At 44.7% G+C, this 20,313-nt stretch overlaps 1 protein-coding gene across 4 annotated transcripts in view; it reads right to left on the bottom strand.

Moving 5' to 3' along the window:
* Nucleotides 1-20,313, bottom strand: part of ZNF711 (zinc finger protein 711) — a 239,742-nt gene that overhangs the window by 115,669 nt on the left and 103,760 nt on the right. For all 4 annotated transcript variants that reach the window (XM_078688476.1, XM_078688475.1, XM_078688477.1 and 1 more), the window contains exon 3: nucleotides 13,806-14,312. In XM_078688476.1, the coding sequence (XP_078544602.1) occupies nucleotides 13,806-14,312 (507 nt within the window). The remainder of the gene's footprint in view (nucleotides 1-13,805; nucleotides 14,313-20,313) is intronic.

Here is a 20,313-nt window from a genome sequence, read left to right on the forward strand (position 1 = left end):
GACATTGATAAGATAACTCAGTTGAGGCAACTTGGACTTGCTAGGTTAACAAGAGGTGGTATAAATATTTTTAAATAATATAGTAGGACGGATTGGTTCGGATGGAAGGGAAGTTGAAATTACAGATTTGGCAGCACAGCTAGAGGCTCTATCACTTTCGTGCATCATGCACGAAAGTGATCTCGTAGATTTACAACATGGACAACATGGTCTCGTAGATTTACTCGGGAAGAGACCAACATGTTGACACCCTAACCCATTTTCCTTTAGGTTTCTGGTAAGCCTGAACCTTTGAAACTTTGTTCCTCTGTCTAGGATAGTCTCCACACTGTATACTTCTGGCTTAGACTTTGTATGAGATATGCGCTCCCCTGTGTAGCATTCTAGCATACGGGCACACACACAGACATGTCACTGAATCGTCCAGACTCTGCTTTGCTCTAGTAGTCCTAACTGAACCGATGTTTTGTGCATCAAAGTGCTTCTATTAAAGAACACTAGTGTGCAGAGAGTTGAGATAGAGATCAATGGTATGTCTCGTGTGTACCTGGCACTGAAGGCCCGGTCTGCACTCGGCACTGCACAGCACTCTAAGTAACCATAGCACATCTCACTGTGAGCCTAAAACCTCTCTGCCTATGCCACATGCTGCGGCTCATCGTGCAGCACGGGTGAGGTACAGTTACAGAGTGGATATCATCATGGAATGCACACTACCAGCATTTTATACAAACACGAGATGGGGTTTTGAAGCCCAGAGGATTCATCTAGTGCTTTGCGTCAGGTGGTATTGTGCTGTGCACAGTACAGTCTGTTTCAAGTACACAGAGTGCGTAACACAGACTGCTCAGTGTTTTGTGAACAAATTGTGAGGCATAAGCTGTACTGAATTGATCATACATCAAAAATATATAGTGTTCATATGAATGTCCAAAAGCCACTTTCTGCAAATATACGACGTGTTGTACACAAGAGTGCCCCACACAGTACTCTATGCCGCATGTGATGGTGCACTGTAGAACACCAAGAACATCGGCTGCTTTCAATAGACCAGTTTACACGTATGTTCACATGCGCAGTGCATCAGAGCACACACGAAGCACTTGTAAAACACTGTAACAATAGCAATTATAGCACTTGCTAAAGCAGGGGCTATTAAGGGCCAAATGTACAAAACAGACATACATATTTTTACATGTGCTGTTTTTAGGTTTTAATCTTATGTTTTGCAAATCTAATTTAGCTTCAAAACATGTATGCAAATATTTTGCTTTGCCAAATACGCATTTCATTACACAGGTTTGCAAGTCAGACTGCTAAGAGGAACCAGCAGGATGTTAACGAAGGAGCATTTTGCAGAGAAACATTGAGGTCAGGAGTAAATAACCATAGATGTGAGAATTCAGCCAACAAAATATTAAAATGTATTAAAATCACTGACATCAATGATTTTAATACTTACACAGCGTGCTGATTACCTTTAAAGAAAAAAGCATTGGCAAAGTCAATAGGTCTCACCCACGTGAGATCTATTGGCTTTGTCAATGTTTCTTTAGCCAGATTATACAGCAGCACTGGCTTATGGCGAAGGTGGTGGTGCTAGCTCTGGTTCGAAGTTTGATGGTGACAGTGAAATCACGCTTAATAGAATATACAAGGTGATAATGGCACACAGAGAAGAAACTAAGGCTGAAGGCTTGCGGACCCAGGGTACAGTTCGCAAGTTGCAGAATACTGTGCGTCGAATTGCCAAGTCATGTACGGAAATATCAACGAAGATTGGGGAGGTGGAGGAGAGCATATCTGTAATGGAAGACCAGTTAGTTCAACGGAAGGCGACGATCACAGCATTACAAAAAATTAAGAAAGACACTAATTGGAAGCTAAGCTTTGTTTGATTTGGCTAGACCAGACAGGAGGAGGACTGGTAAGGGGTGCAACTTCTTCGTACGTCCAGACTTTTGTCAGGCTACAGTCCAACAGAGATGGAGGCTTAGCCAAATGATCTCAGCTTTTCAGTCTAAAGGGGGGCAGGCGTTTTTGTTGAATCCTGCAAAGTTAAAAGTGATATACTCAGTATTTTGTGTCAGAAATATTGGCAGAAGAATTTTTGTAGGCAATGTGAAGTTAACATGCATCTAAATCAGTTATATGGGGCTTTTAACGGCTTTTGGAATGGCTCAATGTGAGAAAAGTCTGTTTAGGGAGGGTCACGGGTGGGCTGCGGGGGTGCCATTTCACAATCCACTTTCTATCCTTGAGGACTTGGTCCTTACGCCTCTATTGGGGGGGAAGGGCAGGGGGTGAGTGGCTGTTGGGGGAGGGGCAGCAGGTGGTGAGGGTGGTGAGATAGGCACATCGGACGGGTGGTGGGAGAGGTAGAATAGAATGATTATGGTACTATTTTGTGTGAAGGAGGAAATGTTTTGGATTAGTTCTACCAGGTTGGGAAAAACAGATAACATTTCTTAAATGAATCAAGATGGGACGATTTTCTTTTTGTTCTTGGAACATTTGTGGGTTAAACGATAAAAGAAAAAGGGAGGTGCTGGCTCAAATGCTTCGGATCCAGCCGTATGATCTGTTATGTATACAAGAAACTCATATAGCCTGGAATAACCGCAAGTGGTTAAGGGATCTTGGTATGGAACTAATAGGGTGTACTAAACAAGGCTCTAATATTAGAGGTGTAGCAATTTTTATGAGACATGGTTTGGCAGTGAAGAGGCGGGTGAAAGAGGATACCTATGGGCGCTGGGTCATTGTGGAATTGGGTATTAATGGTTCCCCAGTGACAGTGTGCTCTGTGTATGGACCCAATCTGGATGACCCGGGTGTGCTACATTATTTAAGTATTGAACTGGCAGATTGGCCGGCCCCCTTAATTCTCTATGGGGACCTCAATATTCATTTGGAGGGGGATTTTGACACTGGGAGCAATTGCCCCTATATGGGGAAAAAGCCCAAGGTCTTCAAAGCTATTAAAGGCTTAAATCAAAGTGTTTGGTTTGGTCGATGTATGGGCAAATCAAAAGAACAGGGCTCCAGGCTATACGTTTTTACTCTGCTCCCTATAAGAAGCATGTAAGTTTAGATTATTTTTTTATTTCAACTGAGGTGGCCATGAATGCTAAAATAGAAATAATGCCGAGGGTCATCTAGGATCATAATCCAGTGGTAATGGATTTTGGTTTGAAAGTACAGCAGCAGCATCGACCATGGATTTTCAAACGCAATCTGTTGCTTGATCCGGATTACTGTGAATACATGTGCATTTGGATTCCAGAATTTTTTAGGATAAACCAGGGTACAGCCTCAGATTCTATTGTCTGGGACGCATTTAAAGCTTGTGTGAGGGGCGCTACGATGAGTTATTCGATTGCGAAGCAATGTAAGCTTAATATGGAAACTAAAGATCGAATGAAGCAACTTAGGCTTTTGGAGATTCAGCTTATGGATGAACTTTCGCATCAGCAGAATATAGATGATACTTTAAAAGCAATCTCTATCCTGAAAATGAAAATTCATCAACATTTTGTAACAAAGATGGCAACCAAGTTGTCTGTTCATAGGGCTCAGGTTTATGAATTAGGGGAGGATGCAGGCAGAATTTTAGCAAAAAGATTGCGCCAAAGGGAGAACGTGAATCGAATCTCTAGGATATGTGATCATAATGATAGGGTACTGGAGTCGCCAACTGATATTTTGAGGGTCTTTTATAGATTTATGCTGGTTTGTATACTGAGGATGTAATAACAAATACAGAAGTGCATATTGAAAAATTATGTGGCAATCAAGAAACTATTAAAGGTTCAGAGCTTAACAATGCGGCTCTAGCAGCAGATGTTACATGGGAGCTAGGGGCAAAGCAGTTGGCCCCGATGGTATTCCACTTGAATTTTACAGAAAGTTTCGCCGAGTTTTAATATCTTAACTTATGACTGTTTCTGAATGCACAACAAGGGATAGCACCAGAGTCGTGGAGAAAAACAACGATCATCGTATTTTTAAAAAAGGGTAAGACTGAGCTTTCCCCCTCATCGTATAGACCGATTTCGTTAATCAATTCTGATAGCAAAATATTCTCAAAAATCCTTGCTTTGCGTTTAGGGACAGTTATTGCTCCTCTAGTTTCTACTGTACAACACAGCTTTATTCCAGGGAGGGACACTGCCGACCATGTAAGGAGGGTTATTACCTTTCTGGATTGGGCACAGGCAACGGATTCAGCGCTGGGGTTGATCCTGTTGGATGCCGAAAAGGCGTTCAACAGGGTCTCCTGGGGCTATCTGTGGGAGGTCTTGCGGTGGAAAGGTTTTTGCCCAGAACTTATTCAAGCGGTTAAGACTCTATATATCAGCCCGGCGGCCACAATACGGATTTCAGGGCTGGAGTCTGATGAATCCATTATCGGTCGCGGCACAAGACAAGGGTGCCCGTGCTCTCCCCTTTTATTTGCTTTATACATGGATTTATTTTTGTGCAAATTAAACTGCCATGAGGATATTAAACCTATTAGTGTTAGTGGAGTTGAATTTAGAGCATTGGCTTATGCCGATGATATACTTCTAGTATCTGGTGAATTGGCAACTTCTCTTCCAGTAATCAAAACTTTAGTAGCACAGTTTGGCTCTTTTTCGGGGTATAAGCTCAACATCGAAAAAACCCAAGTTCTTTATACGGGGCAAGATCCCCCGGTTGGCGTGGTAGTTATGTCGGAGGCAACTTATTTGGGAATTAAAATTACTCCTAATGTGGATGAGATCCCAGCCCTGAACATTCTTCCTGTCATGGAGAAGGTTAATATTACTCTGGAACGTTTGAATCACCTTCATCTCTCCCTGCAGCGGGCGCGCCGCCGGCACGCCAAAGGCAAGTCTGTCTGCGCCTGTCCGCGCTCTGGCCGGGCGCAGGGCCCGAACCCCTGGATGCGGTAAGGCAGAGGGTATATTTTATTCAAATAAGGGCTTACGTAATTTTAACCCTGCTATTAGGAACCAGCAATGCCCTAGGCTGGCCCTAGACAAGGATGAGATCAACACTATGAGCTTCCAATGTATGTGCTGTCAGGCACAGTTCCCCACTATTCTTAATGAGTCTATTCATATATAAGTCCACCCAGGTAACTTTAAAAACAGCTCTACCTAGGAATGGGGGCACACTGAATTGTATTACGTTCAATGCTAGATCCCTTGTGAAGCACAGCATGGAATGCGCACTTCTACTGGGGGAGCAGGAAATTAAATTGTCTTTGATTACTGAAACTTGGACCGACACTAGCCTCCGGGCTCCAAAGGTAGTTTTCTGGAGTCCCTAGATCGGATGCTCGAGGAGGGTTTGTGCCTGGAATCCTTCTCAGTGATGGGGGATTTCAACTTCTATCTCGAAAATCCTAAAGATGCTGAGACCTCTAGGCTAAATCAAATCCTGGGTATTGGTGGCCTGGAGCAAATGGTCAAGGTGCCAACACATGAAAAGGGTCATACCCTGGACGGTATTTATACCAACAAAGATATAATTGAGATCATGGTCTTCCCTATTCCTTGGTCTGACCATTCGGCGATTAAGTTTGGACTCAAACCATTGCCGCCGCAGTCTGTAGACCACAAACATAATCGCGAAATAGGCACTAGATCTTGGGGTAAGCTGGATGTGGAAAGACTTGGAAACATCCTGGTGAATTCCATGGTCCAGCTTCCAGTAGATGTGGATGAAGCTACATCCACCTATAACACCTGGCTCACCAATGCTTGTGATCAGCTAGTCCCTGTCAAAAAGTGAGTTCCCAAACGGGCTTTGCCACTGCATCCTGGTACTCGGATGAGCTTAGGGCCAAAAAATTGATCTGTAAATATGCAGAGAGGGATTGGCGGAAATCGTATTCTGAAGGGATGAAGGAAAAGTACAAAACCTGTATTTCTAACTGCAAGCTAGCTCTTTTTAAAGCTAAAAAGGAATACTTTTCACTACAAATAGTCAAGGCGGAAACTAACTCTAAAGAACTCTTTAAAATGATTTGTAAACTAGCTAACCCATTGCCCCTAAAAAACAGGGCGCTATAGAGTTCTGCAATAAAATGGCGGATTATTTTAAAACCAAAGTTGAAACTATCTTCGTCTCCATGCTGGGTCAAACCAATGGTAAACAGTCAGATCCAAACATCACAGACTTAGGCTACCCAGTTACCACCAAAGGCTCTCTGGATCATTTTACCCCTATTGAGAATACGGGTCTGATCAAACTGCTGCACACCATAAAATCCGGTGCTCCCAGTGATCCTTGCCCCGCTGGAATTGTTAAGTTAATTCCAGAAATCATTGGAGAAGTAATGACCCCCATACTAAATTCAGTTTTACAGACCGGAATTGTTCTTAGAGACTGGAAAAAGGCCTCCGTGCTCCCTCTGCTGAAGAAGCAATCTTTGGACCCCAAGGACTCGAGCAATTATCGCCCGATTTCCAGACTCCCACTGCCTGCTAAAGTACTGGAGAAAGAAATGAATATCCAAATTAGTAACTTCATTTTGGCTAACAACTCTTTAGACCCCTTGCAGTTTTTGTTTCAGAGCCTTTCACAGTACAGAGCTGGCTCTAATAAAATCAACGGAGGAAATCAGGGAGGCCATGGATAGGGGAGGAAGTGCCATCTAACCCTCCTGGACCTGTCCGCGGCCTTCGATACAGTCCACCATGGGGTCCTGCTGAACCAGCTCTCGGACATTGGAGTAAAGGGTTTAGCATGGAAACTGCTACACTCTTTTCTGGCTGATAGGTCCCAGACCGTGGATCTTGATGGGAATGTCTCTGCCCCCTTCTCGCTCCCTTGTGGGGTGCCACAGGGCTCATCTTTGAGCCCTACGCTTTTCAATATCTATGTGGCACCCTTGGCCAATATCATCTGGTCGTTTGGGTTCAAGCTCACCTCCTACGCTGATGACACACAGACTGTGTTGTCGCTGACGGAGGGAGCGGAAAGAGAAGCAGGGGACAGGTTTCAGAAATGTATGAGCTCCATTTCCATCTTGATGTCAGCCAACTGTCTGAAGCTCAATTCAGCAAAAACGGAGGTGATAAAGTTCGGCAATAATCACCGGGTTTGGACACCGGAGTGGTGGCCGGAAGAGCTGGTATCCTGCCCAACACCCTCTAGGAAAGCCAAGAATCTGGGAGTCCTGGTGGATAATAAACTCACCATGGGGAACCAAGTGAACCAGGTGACTTCAACCTGTTTCATGGTCCTTAGAATAATCAAAAAAATCAAGCTCTTCCTCTCAGCCAGCAACCTAAGGACAGTCGTTACGGCCTTGATTTTGTCCAGCCTGGACTATTGCAACAGCCTTTATCTTAATGTACAGAAACAACACATGTACAAGTTGCAATTGGTCCAGAATGCGGCAGTCAGATTGCTGTCGGAAACGGCTAGGTTTGCCTCAGTTAGAGGTGAGCTGAGGAAACTACACTGGCTCCCAATCCCACTGCGATCTCAGTTTAAGGCCCTTTGTGTGGTCTTTAAAGCAGTGAATGGTATTGGCCCGGAGTTGGTATGTCCCTAGCAGAACCGTGCGCTCCTCAGGTTCCAAACTAGTTCAAACACCACTTTCAAGAAAACAAATTGGGGAGGCAGAAGTTTCTTTCACTGTGCCTCGAAAGCATGGATCGAACTCCCGTTCCAACTAAGAAATGCTCCTGATTTAACCTCCTTCCGCAAGGGTCTGAAATCTTGGTTCTTCTCTCAATAACAGCTCACAGCTTTCCCAGGTAACCCGGTACTCAGCGCCAGGACACCCCAGGGTAGCAGTGCGCTTTACAAGTACAAATAACATAACATAACATGTAATGTCCTCAAAATGCTTGTCCTTCCCAAACTTTTGTATATATTCAGAACAATCCCTTTGGAATTTTCTAACTCACTGTTTTTAAAATTAGATAGAACTTGTTCAAGATTTTTGTGGGGGTATCGGAGAACACAAAGGGCCCATAAGAAAATGATTCTTCCAAGAAATCGCGGTGGCTAGGGTGTCCCACATTTTATAATGTACTATTGAGAAGTATGTTACAGATCATGGGGTCACTAATTTTGGGGAGTAAAGATCCTATTCTTTTATCTCAGCGACCGTCAATATATGAGCTTATTATGGGTGAGAAAGCTAATGGTTGCCTAGTGACTATTGTAGAGCCACCGTACTACAAAAAAACAAGATTTAAGACCTTGCAAGCAGCTCATAGAGCGTGGGAACAAATTAAACAGGTAGGTAAAATCCCAAAATTGAATTTTTACACTTCGTTTAAGGCCTCTTGGCTGCTCCCCTCAATTTTTTGGGATCACGTTATTTTCAAATGGGACAGAAAAGGAATTTCTTGTTTAGGGGAACTGTTGGGTCAAGGGGATCTGATGGTATTTTCAGAGCTTAGAGAAAAGTTCGCCCTGGACAAGGGAGACTTTTTTAATACCTGCAAATTTGGAGCTTCATGTCTAAATTTGGTTCTAATATGGGAATTCAATTTGGCAAAATTGAGCTAATTGAGAAAATGAGGAAGAAGACTCCGATTGGGCAATATTATCAACAATTGGTCGCAGCCCTTCCAGATGATTTGGAAAATTGTCAATTGAAATGGGAGAAAAAATGTGATGTGGTGGGCCTTAATATTAATAGATCAGTGGAACTCGCCAACAGTGTATTAATGACAGGTAGGCATCGTAGCCAACATTACATGGCCTTGTGGGACTTGTATTACTCACCTAGGAAAGTGTCTCGCTGGGGAAAAACAGGCAGGGATAAGTGCAATCGTTGTGGGCTGTTAGCGGCCGATTCCATCCATATGTTTTTTGCCTGTCCGAAATTAGTGGGGTTCCATCAGGATTTGGAGTTTTTTTTAAATATTTTGTTTCAAAAACAGAAAACCCTTACGCGTGAACTTGTGATTTTGGGGGTGGGTCTGGAGTCATCTCCCATTATATTGAATAATGCTGAAGTTGCACTTTTGTTTATGATGATGGCAGTTGTTAGAGCATGTATCACTATTGAGTGGATTAGCTCTGAGCCTCCAACTTTTTTGAATTGGAGAGCAAGATTGCTGGCTATGTATAGCTTTGAGGCATCAATTTATAGAAGCAAAGGGAGTAGGAAGAGAAGATTGGGTGCCAAAATTTGGGCGCCCATTCGAGATTGGATGTTGGGGGGTCTGATGGGTCGAATAGTGGCGAGTAAACTAAATATAGCTTAAGGGTTCAAAGGCTATATTTAAAGTTAAATGTGGTTTGTAGCGGTTTTGTCTGTTTTTCCACCGTAATTAATTGTTTATTATCTGCTTGACATATCCGTTTGTATTTTTTTTTGTGTTTTCTCCTTTGTTTCTATTTTTTTTCAGGTTTAAAGTGTATCATATTCATTCTGAATTGTACGTACAGTTTCCAATTTCCCTGGGGGGGGGTAAAAATAAATAAATAAATAAAAAATATATATTAAAAAAAAGAGCACTGGCTTCAGTGCAGTATGACTAAAAGAAGGGAAAAAAAAAGCGAAATGACGCGGTCAACACTGGCTACATCAGGCAGCTTTTTGTCTTTACTTTCAGCCATGTTGCAATATGGCTAAGAAACATTGCCCATGCCAACAGATCTCACAGAGGTGAGACCTATTGGCTTTGTCAATGCTTGTTTTATGTAGTTTTGTTTCCTACACAAGCACCTTGTGAGAAACCAGGGCTCCTGATAAGCACTGTAGTATAAGTTGGGCACAATGCATGGGAATACAATGCACAATCATTTTAGATTCCATCCCCATGTCTGGCAAAAGTGTACATAGGTACTTGACAGCCTGGTATGATATTTTGGGATTGAAATTATGGATTTACTAAATGAAAATCCAATGTTTTGGAGAGGGCCTTTTATTCTAAAAAAATGCTAAGTGTTTTTTGAGTGCAGGCTTTTAAAGAAATTGAGTTCTTTTAGTAAACCATATAAGACTGGTAGTACAGGACAAAATGTTGGTATTTTGATAAAATGTCAATTGGATGAGCTGGGACACAAATGCTTCTTTCCGAGAACACATGTGAGTGAGTGCCAATTTATGTGGATGGTGAGACAGGTATTGTTAATATTTTCCTGAAATCAAATGGCACATGCTGCCTAAGGATGTTATTTCAAATTAAAATCAAAAGAGTTCTTTATTCGACCATATGTGGCCATAGAAGAAAAAACAAAGCATGATGAATACAAGAAAGTTTTGTAAGTAAATTGTAAAAATAGGACAGAAATCTTAAAGTGCAATTGAAACAGCATTTTCTTGGGCCTTACGACAAGAATAAGCTTCAGTCGTAAAATCACAATCTTAAAATATGCACAATGAGAATAAGAAAAATAAAAAGTATATATAATACCAAACGGGTCACTAACAAGATTGTGGATCTTACTGCGGTTTTAAGAAAGGAGCTGACCCTTAAACATGTATCGGGAGTGTTCAATAATTGAACACACGAAACTAAACTTCTCTACATCTGCAGTGCCCCATATTATTTAATGGTGGCTTAAGGAAAGGTCTGCCCAGAAGGTTAAAGAAATAACAAAAAAAAACAAAATGCAGCAACGATTGCTCTGCTGAGCCGTCGCAGGGCCTTTCAACCGTTGATGTTATTTCATTAGTGGGGAACTTGCTATAAAAAAGTCACTGCTTCTTAGTCAATATATTGGGGAAAAGTGCAATGTAAAATGCACTGTGTGACTTTTACTGAAATGTGTTAGGGTAGACCCTGCCAAAACACCCGTTGGAGAGGGTGTGCTTTTGGATTGGAAATGTTTATAGGAGAGTCAGAGGATTCCAGTCCAGGCCCAGGGGAGCCACTGCACGGCTGTCTTGTCATCCCCACAGGTCAACCTTTCAGGGAAGGCTTTATCCACTCTCCTGCCAAGACCATGAGCTAAGAGTAAGTTAGACAGCAGTTTTTGTCATGACGCAAGAAATGTCTCTTTCTGATCTCAACCCATTATCGGCATTTCACTTACTCTGGTGGAGCAGATCAAGTGTACTCGCCCACTAACAACCTACCTCTATTTACCAAAAATGCCTCATAGACATCAGGAATAATGGGAATAACGGAAAAATGGCGAGGGGCCAGGTATCCTAGAACAGTACATGTTCTACTGGGGCTTATACCCATCCCTCTGCATTTCAATTAGGGTAATCATGCAGTGGGACCAGTAGGGCAGATCGGTGGCTATATCCTCAGTAATGCCCCCCAAACTGTCCTCATGGTCTCCACAAAAAATAAATCCGACTGTGAATGGGCAATTCAACCATTAAGATCAGCCAACAAACATGCTATCCTCTGGACCTTTCACACCGCCAGGCACGTAGGACTATTTGACATTACACCCAAAGTACAACTGACCCTTGTACAACACGCAAACATCAGGGAAAGAAGACTCTTTCTCTTAACCAGAAGAGTAATTCTCCTGAAATCAAATCTGAAAAATTGTCATCAACAACACCGAACTGTGTCTGGGGAGAACCTTACTCACTTCCTTTTAAATACCAACTATATAGCAAGGTCAGAGGTTTCAAAATGTTTGAACAGAAATACCTAGAAAATGATGACAAGGGTGTCTTTTTCCTTCTAGACTTCATTCGGGAATTCCCTAGACAGATGGGAAAATACATGGTCAAAAGCTGGAACGTTAGGAAAAAAACCTCAAATTTGAGGTGGATATACATTTCCTTGTGCCACTTCATGAAGACTAATGAGGACCATTTTGGAATGTTATTTCCCACAATCAATTAACTTTCATCCCTGCAGATTGACTTGCTGTTTAATCATACAGACACTATTCCTGGTTCTCACTCGACACAAATATTATATTTGGTTTTAAATCTCTTTTGTAAAGCAGTTATTGCTGGTGCAAAAGGCAATCGGTATATGTCAAAACCATCTATAAATAAAACCAAACTCCTGTCTTTTAATCTTCACTGAGGTACATGTATCCTGGCATAAGACATGCTTTCCTGTGGCATCTACCCAATCAATCAATAAATCAAAGGCGTGTAAAGTGCAGCTACTCACCCATGAGGGTCTCAAGGCACTGGGGGAGGGTGTCTGCTGGTCAGACTGGATAGAGGCTCATTCTAAGTGCCAGGTCTTGAGGTTCTTCCTGAATTTGGTCAGCGATGCGGATTGCCTAAGGTGCATGGGCAGTGTGTTCTAGGTCTTGGCGGTGAGGTAGGAGGACGACCTTCCTTCGGTTCTGGTCTTGTGGATCCTGGGGATGGAGGTGAGGGCGAGTTGGGAAGATCAGAGTTGTCTGGCGGGTATGTAGAATGTGAGGCGGTGGTTCAGGTACGCTGGTCCTTCGCCATGTAGGGCTTTGTAGGCATGAGTGAGGAGCTGAAAGTGTCTCTCTTGTTGACTGAGAGCCAGTGGAGTTGTTGAGGTGCAGAGTGATGTGGCTGCGGCGGGGGATGTCGAGGACCAGTCTGGCTGCGGCATTTTTAACGTTCTGTAGTTTCTAGAGCGGTTTCTGGGTGATGGCGGCGTAGAGTGTATTGCTGTAGTTGAGTCTGCTGGTGACAAGTGCATGGGTGACCATCCTTCTAGATTATGTGGGGATCCACCTGAAAGTCTTTCGGAGCAGGCAGAGCGTGTGGAAGCAGGATGAGGAAACTGCGTTGATTTGGCAGTTCATTGTGAGCGAGGAGTCCAGGTTGCGTGCATGGTCCTTCGGAGTTTGGGGGGTAGATCCCAAAGCGGCTGGCCACCGGGAGTCTTCACAGGCTGAAGGAGTGGGCCCCAGGATGAGTACTTTGGTCTTCTCCAAGTTGAGCTTGTAGCAGTTGTCATTCATCCATGTAGCGACGGCCTCCATTCCACGGTGGAAGTTATTCTGGCGGTTGTGGGTTCATCGGTCAGCTAGTGGATCAGCTGGGTGTCGTCGACATAGGAGACCATGTTGAGTCCGTGGCTTCTGACAATGGCTGCGAGGGGGGCCATGTATATGTCCCCACCAACTGCATTTCATGTATGTTGACTGAGCAGACTGGTAATGTTACGCCATTATCTATCCTCTCTTGGCTGGGGCTCGATATGCCGCTTAGACATCTGGGATCATTTTTAGTCCAATGAAAAAATAGAAAGAGATTGGGGAGCTCAGCATCCTAACACAGGGCATGCCCCTCTCTTGCCTCTTTTCTTCATATGCTTTTCAGCTCCTCTCCGGCAGCAGATTGACAGTGCTAGCCCTCTTCGGGGGATCCAAAATGCACCGCTGACAGTAGGTGTAATTTTTTTGTGAAATAAAAAAAACTGAAACACTTTGGGGGTTTGAGAATCGTGTCACAAGTAGAGTAGACTTCCTAGCCTCTACTTTCACCTGGAATCCAGCTACTGTGAGGAAGCATATCAGTGGTGTTAGCCCTCAAGTTGCCCATATAGGAGAACATGACAGGCCTACATAATACTAGGGATCATTTGTTTTGTCAAGGGAAACTCTGTTCAACCGGTAGGGGGGGAAAGTGTTTTTAAAGTGTATGTCCTAAATACCACTAGTCCCCTCGGTTTGGCGGTTGGTAATAATTCAAGGTTATGAATTTGGAGAAAATGACTATTGCTACAAGGCTCAGTAGTTTTAATTTTATTCTAATATAAAGATCAAGGGCACTTTCTACACCAGGTCAAGAGAATAGAAAAACACTAATTTTGAAGCCCGAGTCAATTATCATACACCCTCAAAGATTTTAAACAAACAGTTGCTGGTAATATGTTAGCATGTTTGTAATATGTAAATATCCATGTCACACATCCAATTTTTGTACTTACAAGATATCATCAAATAATCTTCCGAGGTGCTCTTGCCATCATCTTCAGTTTGGATGGTAACTGTTGACCCAGGAACACTCCTAGCAGATTGAATTACAGTTTCTGTATCACAGGTTGCTTCAAGTACTTCCTCTGAAATTACAGCGGGAGAGTCGGGTCCTACAATGGAATCCTGAATCACATGTTCCAAATGTACATCAGGACTTGTAACAAGGTCAGCCACAAACACCTGATCACGCATACTAACAGTTCCTGTTATCAATTCAGAAGTCAAAACATGTTCACAAGTATCTAAGGCTTCCTCAATGGCTTCGTCAGCTACTAGCTCAGATTCGGTTATAACATCTGTCTCTGTGATTATATCAGGTCCTTGGACGACCTCTGAGGAAAGATCATGTTCAAGGGTTATATCATCATCCGTGATAAGGTCAGAAACTAACACAGCTTCAGGAACAGAGACAACTATATGGTCTCCATCGATGTGAGCAGTACCAGTCATTCCAGCCACTGGAAGAAAATGTAGAAACAAAGTTAGTAATTAACATATTCTCTCCTATGCTCTATATCTGAAAATAGTAGTATTTAATCTATACAATAATTTATTTTACAATAATTGGCTCATTGATCAGTTAGGACTGATACTAACAAAGGATCTCAAAGCATGAACATGGGAAGCCAAATAGGCATTAGCCACCTAAATTTCTTCTATGGCAGTGAACTTGGAGCATGTTTAAAGCCCTTTTGATGCAGTTATTCAGGCATTAAGTGAGCTCTTATTTGATAATTTAGTTTCAACAAACACCAGCATATTAAGAGCCATCTTAGTTTAAGACAAAAAACTTTATGGCATGCCACAGGCACTCAGCCAACATTGTTCATTTATCTTGTTATTTCTATACTATTGACTTGGTCACATGGTCAAAAGAAATCTGTGCACACAACCAAAATAACAATGACATTAAAGAATACAAAAGGCACCGGTATTGAGGTGAAGTAGGCGGTATGAAGGAGAGAAGGAAGAATATGCTAGATGAATCCATAGAAAACCTTTTTGTGAATTTCGGATTTCATTGAGGAGAATTTCCAAAGCAAGAAAACATTTACTCTTGAATGTAAACAATCTATAGATAAAGATTTTGGCATGGGTATGCAATATGTTTGTGCGTTATCTGTAGGCTGTATTGGGCAAATTGAGTTTTGTTGTAGAAATACGCTAATTCTACTTTAACAATGTCACTAGTTCATGAAAAGTGACAAAAAAACTCTTTAACAAATCTTGTTTACATAGAAAAGTATAGGAAAATGGGACAATGTAGCCTAATAGTTTACATTCTACATAGGCTTCATAGAGTCTTAACAATGGACATTGTTTTTTAAACACCATCCACTTCACCAGCACTGCGAGTGTAGGTTGTTTTAGGAACACTAAGAGTCATGATTAGCAAGAAATAATTTTCTCTTTCTTTCCATTAAGGTGAAGCTTCAGAAGGTTGCTTACATTTTCTCTTTGGATTACTCCGCAGAAGAACCTGGAATATAGGTAAAAACATTTCAGTCTGTCTGGTGTCTGGGGGCTACTAATAATCATAAGGACTGAATAGAGCACCAGGCCATGCACAGGAACATTGGGGATTAAAAGATAAAATATCATTCTCTACACTAAGAGGTTCATCAAAGAGTCCTGAACTGCATGTCAGCCTTGGCATCTGATTCATGGCAATAATGCTTGATGTATAATGAAAGTGTAAAATGAGTGTCACGTAGCTGCCTTGAAGGTCTGGGCTATGAGGATAATCCTTACAAAAAAGCTGTAATAGCAGATCTACATCTAGGTCAGAAATCTTTTAGCCTATCTAATAATAATTTGTTAGTTTCCATATAACATAGCAGGATGCAAAATACTGTTTATCGAGAAATAGATTGCTATGAAGTGAATAAACCTGCATGAACAGGCTCATATTTCACAATCACAGTCTTTGATAGTCTTTTCTTTTGTCTGGGTATGATTTCAGCACACTCTTAGGGCCTTTCTGAGGGAGAGGAAGGGTTCTAAAACAAGTTTGCTACAAAAACTGGGGGTGTGGCCAACCGCCGAGGAAGATGGCCACTCATTCAAGCGGCTCTTGCTTCCTAAATCCCATTCCATCCGCATGAAAATCTGATATCAACAGCGGAACACACTAGCTACCCGCTCTCCCTAACCAGCGAGACAAGTTCCATATGACTGAGGCACACCTGGCATGGCCGCTGAAGGAAAACGAAGGTGCGGCCTGGGTGACAAGGTTGGCCGTGCCTTGAGTGGGCCGGCGACCCCGTAAATGAGGAGCAGATGAAGACGGACGGTGAATGGGCCTGTGTGGAATACTGGGGGAGAACATCGGGTGGCCCCACGAAGTTTGAGACTGTGTGATCAACCGATTATCGCTCACCCTCATCGTATTCAGCAACCTCTGACCAAGAACGAGAGGGTGAGCACATAAAGTGAGAACTGCCACAGCCTCTGGGGTGCCTGCTACAGACCTTGAAGAGAGCGGGACTGCTCCCGGCAACGGACGAACACTGGGTCCACCCCCGGGAGCGTCTCCATCTGGTGACTACACTTCTGCCATCGGGAGCAGCAGCAGTAAACCGGTGGTGCCAGGGGCATGAGAGATCGGATGGCTGAGCTTCCGGCTAAGGATCCCAGCTGAGTGAAGGATGCATGTAACACAGGAGGTGAGTGCGTCTAAGCCCCCTTGCATCTGGGTGAAAAATGCAACTTACTGGCCCCCTGAACTCACAGCTGCAGAAAGGCGTGTCCTGCCTCGCAGTTGGAAAGTTGGTGCCCGGCTGGGGCAGCCTGAACTGACGTTGACGGTTTCTGGCTGCGCTGCATGGCCTGGTGGTACCCACTGAATGTTGCGGTTTGGGGCCTGCTGTTGAGGCACCATGTACCTATGCCTATGCTACCATCACCAGAGGGTAGCCAGCAGTGAGCACGCCTCCATGCCCTGAGTGCCAATTATAATCCCGCCATGACATCTCTCTCCCGCATCGGCACAACCACTGTGCAGACTGTGTCATTACCCTTGGAGGCCACATGGACCGTGTAGACCTGAAACACTCCTTGGCTGGAGGGCCCAGGTTGATCTGAACCCAGAAAAGTGTGTTGAGACATCATAAGCGGGTGGAAGTGAGCCCTACCGCCCCGTGGGCACCCAGTAACCAAGCCACCCTATAAAGAGTTTTCAGCCACACAGGGTGTGGCTCCCACTTCCCCACCCACTGTCCTCGCACTCAAACGCTTGTCTGCCCCATATCCAAAGTTAACCTCTAGGACCTAGACTAAGAGCCGCCTACCACTGGGTGGTGCGTGAGACAACACAATCGAGGCACATTACATAGGGGATCGTTGAAGTGGATGCTAGGGAGGGAGGCAAGAAGGTCAACAAGCCGCAGGAGAGTTCGCTTTTTGCTCCCTGGTAGGCGGCGGTGAACACTAATCTCCCTATCCCACCCCACTTATTGCAACTGGGTCGCTTGAGATGAGGAGCAGGGCGAAATGCTTCATTGGAGATGACTGGGGGCAAGGGCCCTCTCACCATCCATCAAACTAAGCTAGACCAGTTCACCCACCCAAGAGACAACATGGCCGCACCAATGGCAGAGGAACAGCGCGCTTTCCAAACCTAGACCTCCCCGGCAGAGTAAACACCAACTCTTGCTGATATAATGGCAGCGATACAAGGGATATGCACAGCCCTTGAGGTTAAAATAGACTCTGTCCCCACAGATGTTGGACTGGTGTCGACCTACGCAACATGAGGGCCCGGGTCAATGAGGCAGAGGCTTCTATCACCAACATGAAAGACGACACTAAGACTTTGCAATTGTTGAGTTAAACCTCCCAGATGCTAGAAGCTAAGCTGGAAGATTTCAAGAGGCGGGCCAGAAGGAATAATGTTCGAATAACAGGGGTCCTCGAACACTCTGAGGAGCAGCAGTGGATCTATTTGTCAAGGACCTCATTCTCAAACAACTGTAACCCAGTGGTCTTTCTACATACTTCTTTGCTGAAGGTGCCCACAGAGTCCCGGGTGCCCTTCTATGGGCGGGCACACCACCACACCCTATTCTTACTCGCATTTTCAACTATCTCGACCAATAACTCATTCATCAAGCTGCTTGCACTGCACCACCAGTCAAATGTGATAATGCTACGATCAACTTTTTCCCGGACTTTACTCTCTGAAAGACTGTGCCACTCCTTTTTTGAAGTTAAAAGAGAACCGAGAGATCTCCATGATATTCCAGGCAGAATTATGAGTGGTGGCGGATGGTTTGACCTGGTACTTTACCGACCCAGTGGAGGTTAAGGAATGGCTGGAGGTTTGGAGAGTGGTGGGAAAAGCAGGACGTGGATCCCGAACTAAGCGACAGGATGGCGGTGAGATCGAGCATAAGCCGGGTGATGAAGCCAATTAGAGGAACCACAGCAAACCTTTGGAGGACTGACTTAATTTGCTTTTTTACCCAAGAAATCTGGCCACATGCAGACTGTAGTAGTCCGGTACATATCTCTAATATTTGTAGGAACTATTGAACAGATGTTGAATCAAAGAGTGACCTACCCCAGTTACCCTGTCAAAATTATCCATATAGGGAAAACTGATACTCTTTGTATGTTTTCAATAACTATGGTAACATTACCTTTTCTTTACTAGGGGGTGGCGGGGAGGCCTTGGTGGTACCTAGAGTTTCCTTTGGTTTATATCAAGTTATGGGGCAACAGGCGCTGTGCACAGTTGGGGCGGGCAGTTTTGGGCCCTCATGCAGGGAGGCACGGTGGGGGTATGATATTGGGGTTTGTGTTAATAGGTTTGTTTTCACTGTGTTTACTCAGTCTTTTTGTGACATCTTTACATTGCTACAGAGCAGGATATTTGGTCTCGTCTTCTCTCCCCTGATTGCTCACCCGGTCAGAAGACCCAGAGTTGGCACACACAGTCCATGGAAAACTGTTGTGTTCCCCACTGCGACCTGCCCACCTATCCCGGACCTTGACGGGATTTGTCCGCTGGGGACTCTCTCCACTTTTTGCTACCAGTAATTTTCTATGGCAGCCACCATAGGTACTCCTAGTTTGAAGATCATCATCTGGAACGTCAACGGACTGCTGGACAAAATTAAGCAAGGCGTGATCTTGCAATGCCTTAAACGACACTAGCCCGACGTGGTCCAACTGCAGGAAACGCATCGCCAGGGCAACACCTACCACGCCCTAGCCTAGATAGATAGAGATATATAATGGTCACCCATGCAGGCTTTAATAAGGGGTCAAGGGGGGATTGGTATACTTTTGTATTGATCGCTCCCCTTTATTGTACAGAATGCTTGGCCTGACCCGCAGGGGTGATGTGTGGCAATGACAGGGCAGTAGGAGTGTAAAACCCTCAATCTCATTTCCCTTTACATTCCTCCTAGACTTTACGAAGCAGCTTTCGCAGACCTAGGCACACTCCTCTTCCTTCAACTCCCTGAAGGTTGCTTATTGTAAGGGGGAGACTTTAAGAATACCATTTGTGGAGGAGGAGCCAAGATGGCGACCGAGATGGCTGCGTAAACGCTCGGCTCCGTGAGCCTTCTCACCCCGCGCATACATCCTGGCAACTATCCTGGGCCGTAACGGCATATTTATGTAGGCGAAGGATAACCTTCACTTACCGTTTGCTCCTGAGGCTTCTGCTTGCTGCAGATCCGTTGAAAGGTCCCCGAATGTTTTGCGGCCTTCACGGAGCAGAGCCCGGGGCCTCGAGTGCGAAGAGGGCCGGCCGCGACTACAACAACAGCGGCCTCTGGTGATGGTGAGGAGTCGGCCGGAGGGAACTGACTACCTGCTGGCCGATGGCGACAGTGCCGACCCAGCCCAACTTGCGGAGAACCATGTCGGGAGTGCGATACAGCTGGGTCGAGGGGAGTGCATGATACTTGGCCCCCACTCAGGTGTTGTATCCGGGCACACTAACGACTTTTCCCGGAGTCAGCGTGCGGCCCCCAGGGAGCGGCGGAGTTTTTAGCCTTTTGGTGACTCTCCGCTGAGAAACCTGCCTTGACTTTTGAGATTCCCGCTGTGAATCCTGTCCCTCCCTGGTGTGGGGCCCGGTCCCGAAGTGGTGGAGAAAGACGAGGCCGGATCAGCTAAGATAGCGGATAGCACCCTCTTACGCACACCTCATCCGGGCAGAGAATCCGTTGTGAGGGAGGGTCCTGGGGTCGGGCGCCACGAGAAAGAGCCCACGTCCAGAGATATATTGGCTGCGTTAACAACCCTGTATATGACCCTGAGCCGGGACGCCTGGGATCTGGGAAGAAGGATGGCCGCCATTGTTGTCCCGCCGCTCCACATGGGCATGGTTCAATCTCAAGGAAGCGCTGATGTGCCCGCCTCTGCGTCAGTCATGAATGTCCCAGCTGCGCCTACGTTCGTGTCGACGCCGATAGACCCGGTCCGTGATGCCGCTTTGGATTG

The sequence above is a fragment of the Lissotriton helveticus genome, chromosome 4_1 (assembly GCF_964261635.1).
Source record: "Lissotriton helveticus chromosome 4_1, aLisHel1.1, whole genome shotgun sequence".
Lineage (NCBI taxonomy): Eukaryota > Metazoa > Chordata > Amphibia > Caudata > Salamandridae > Lissotriton > Lissotriton helveticus.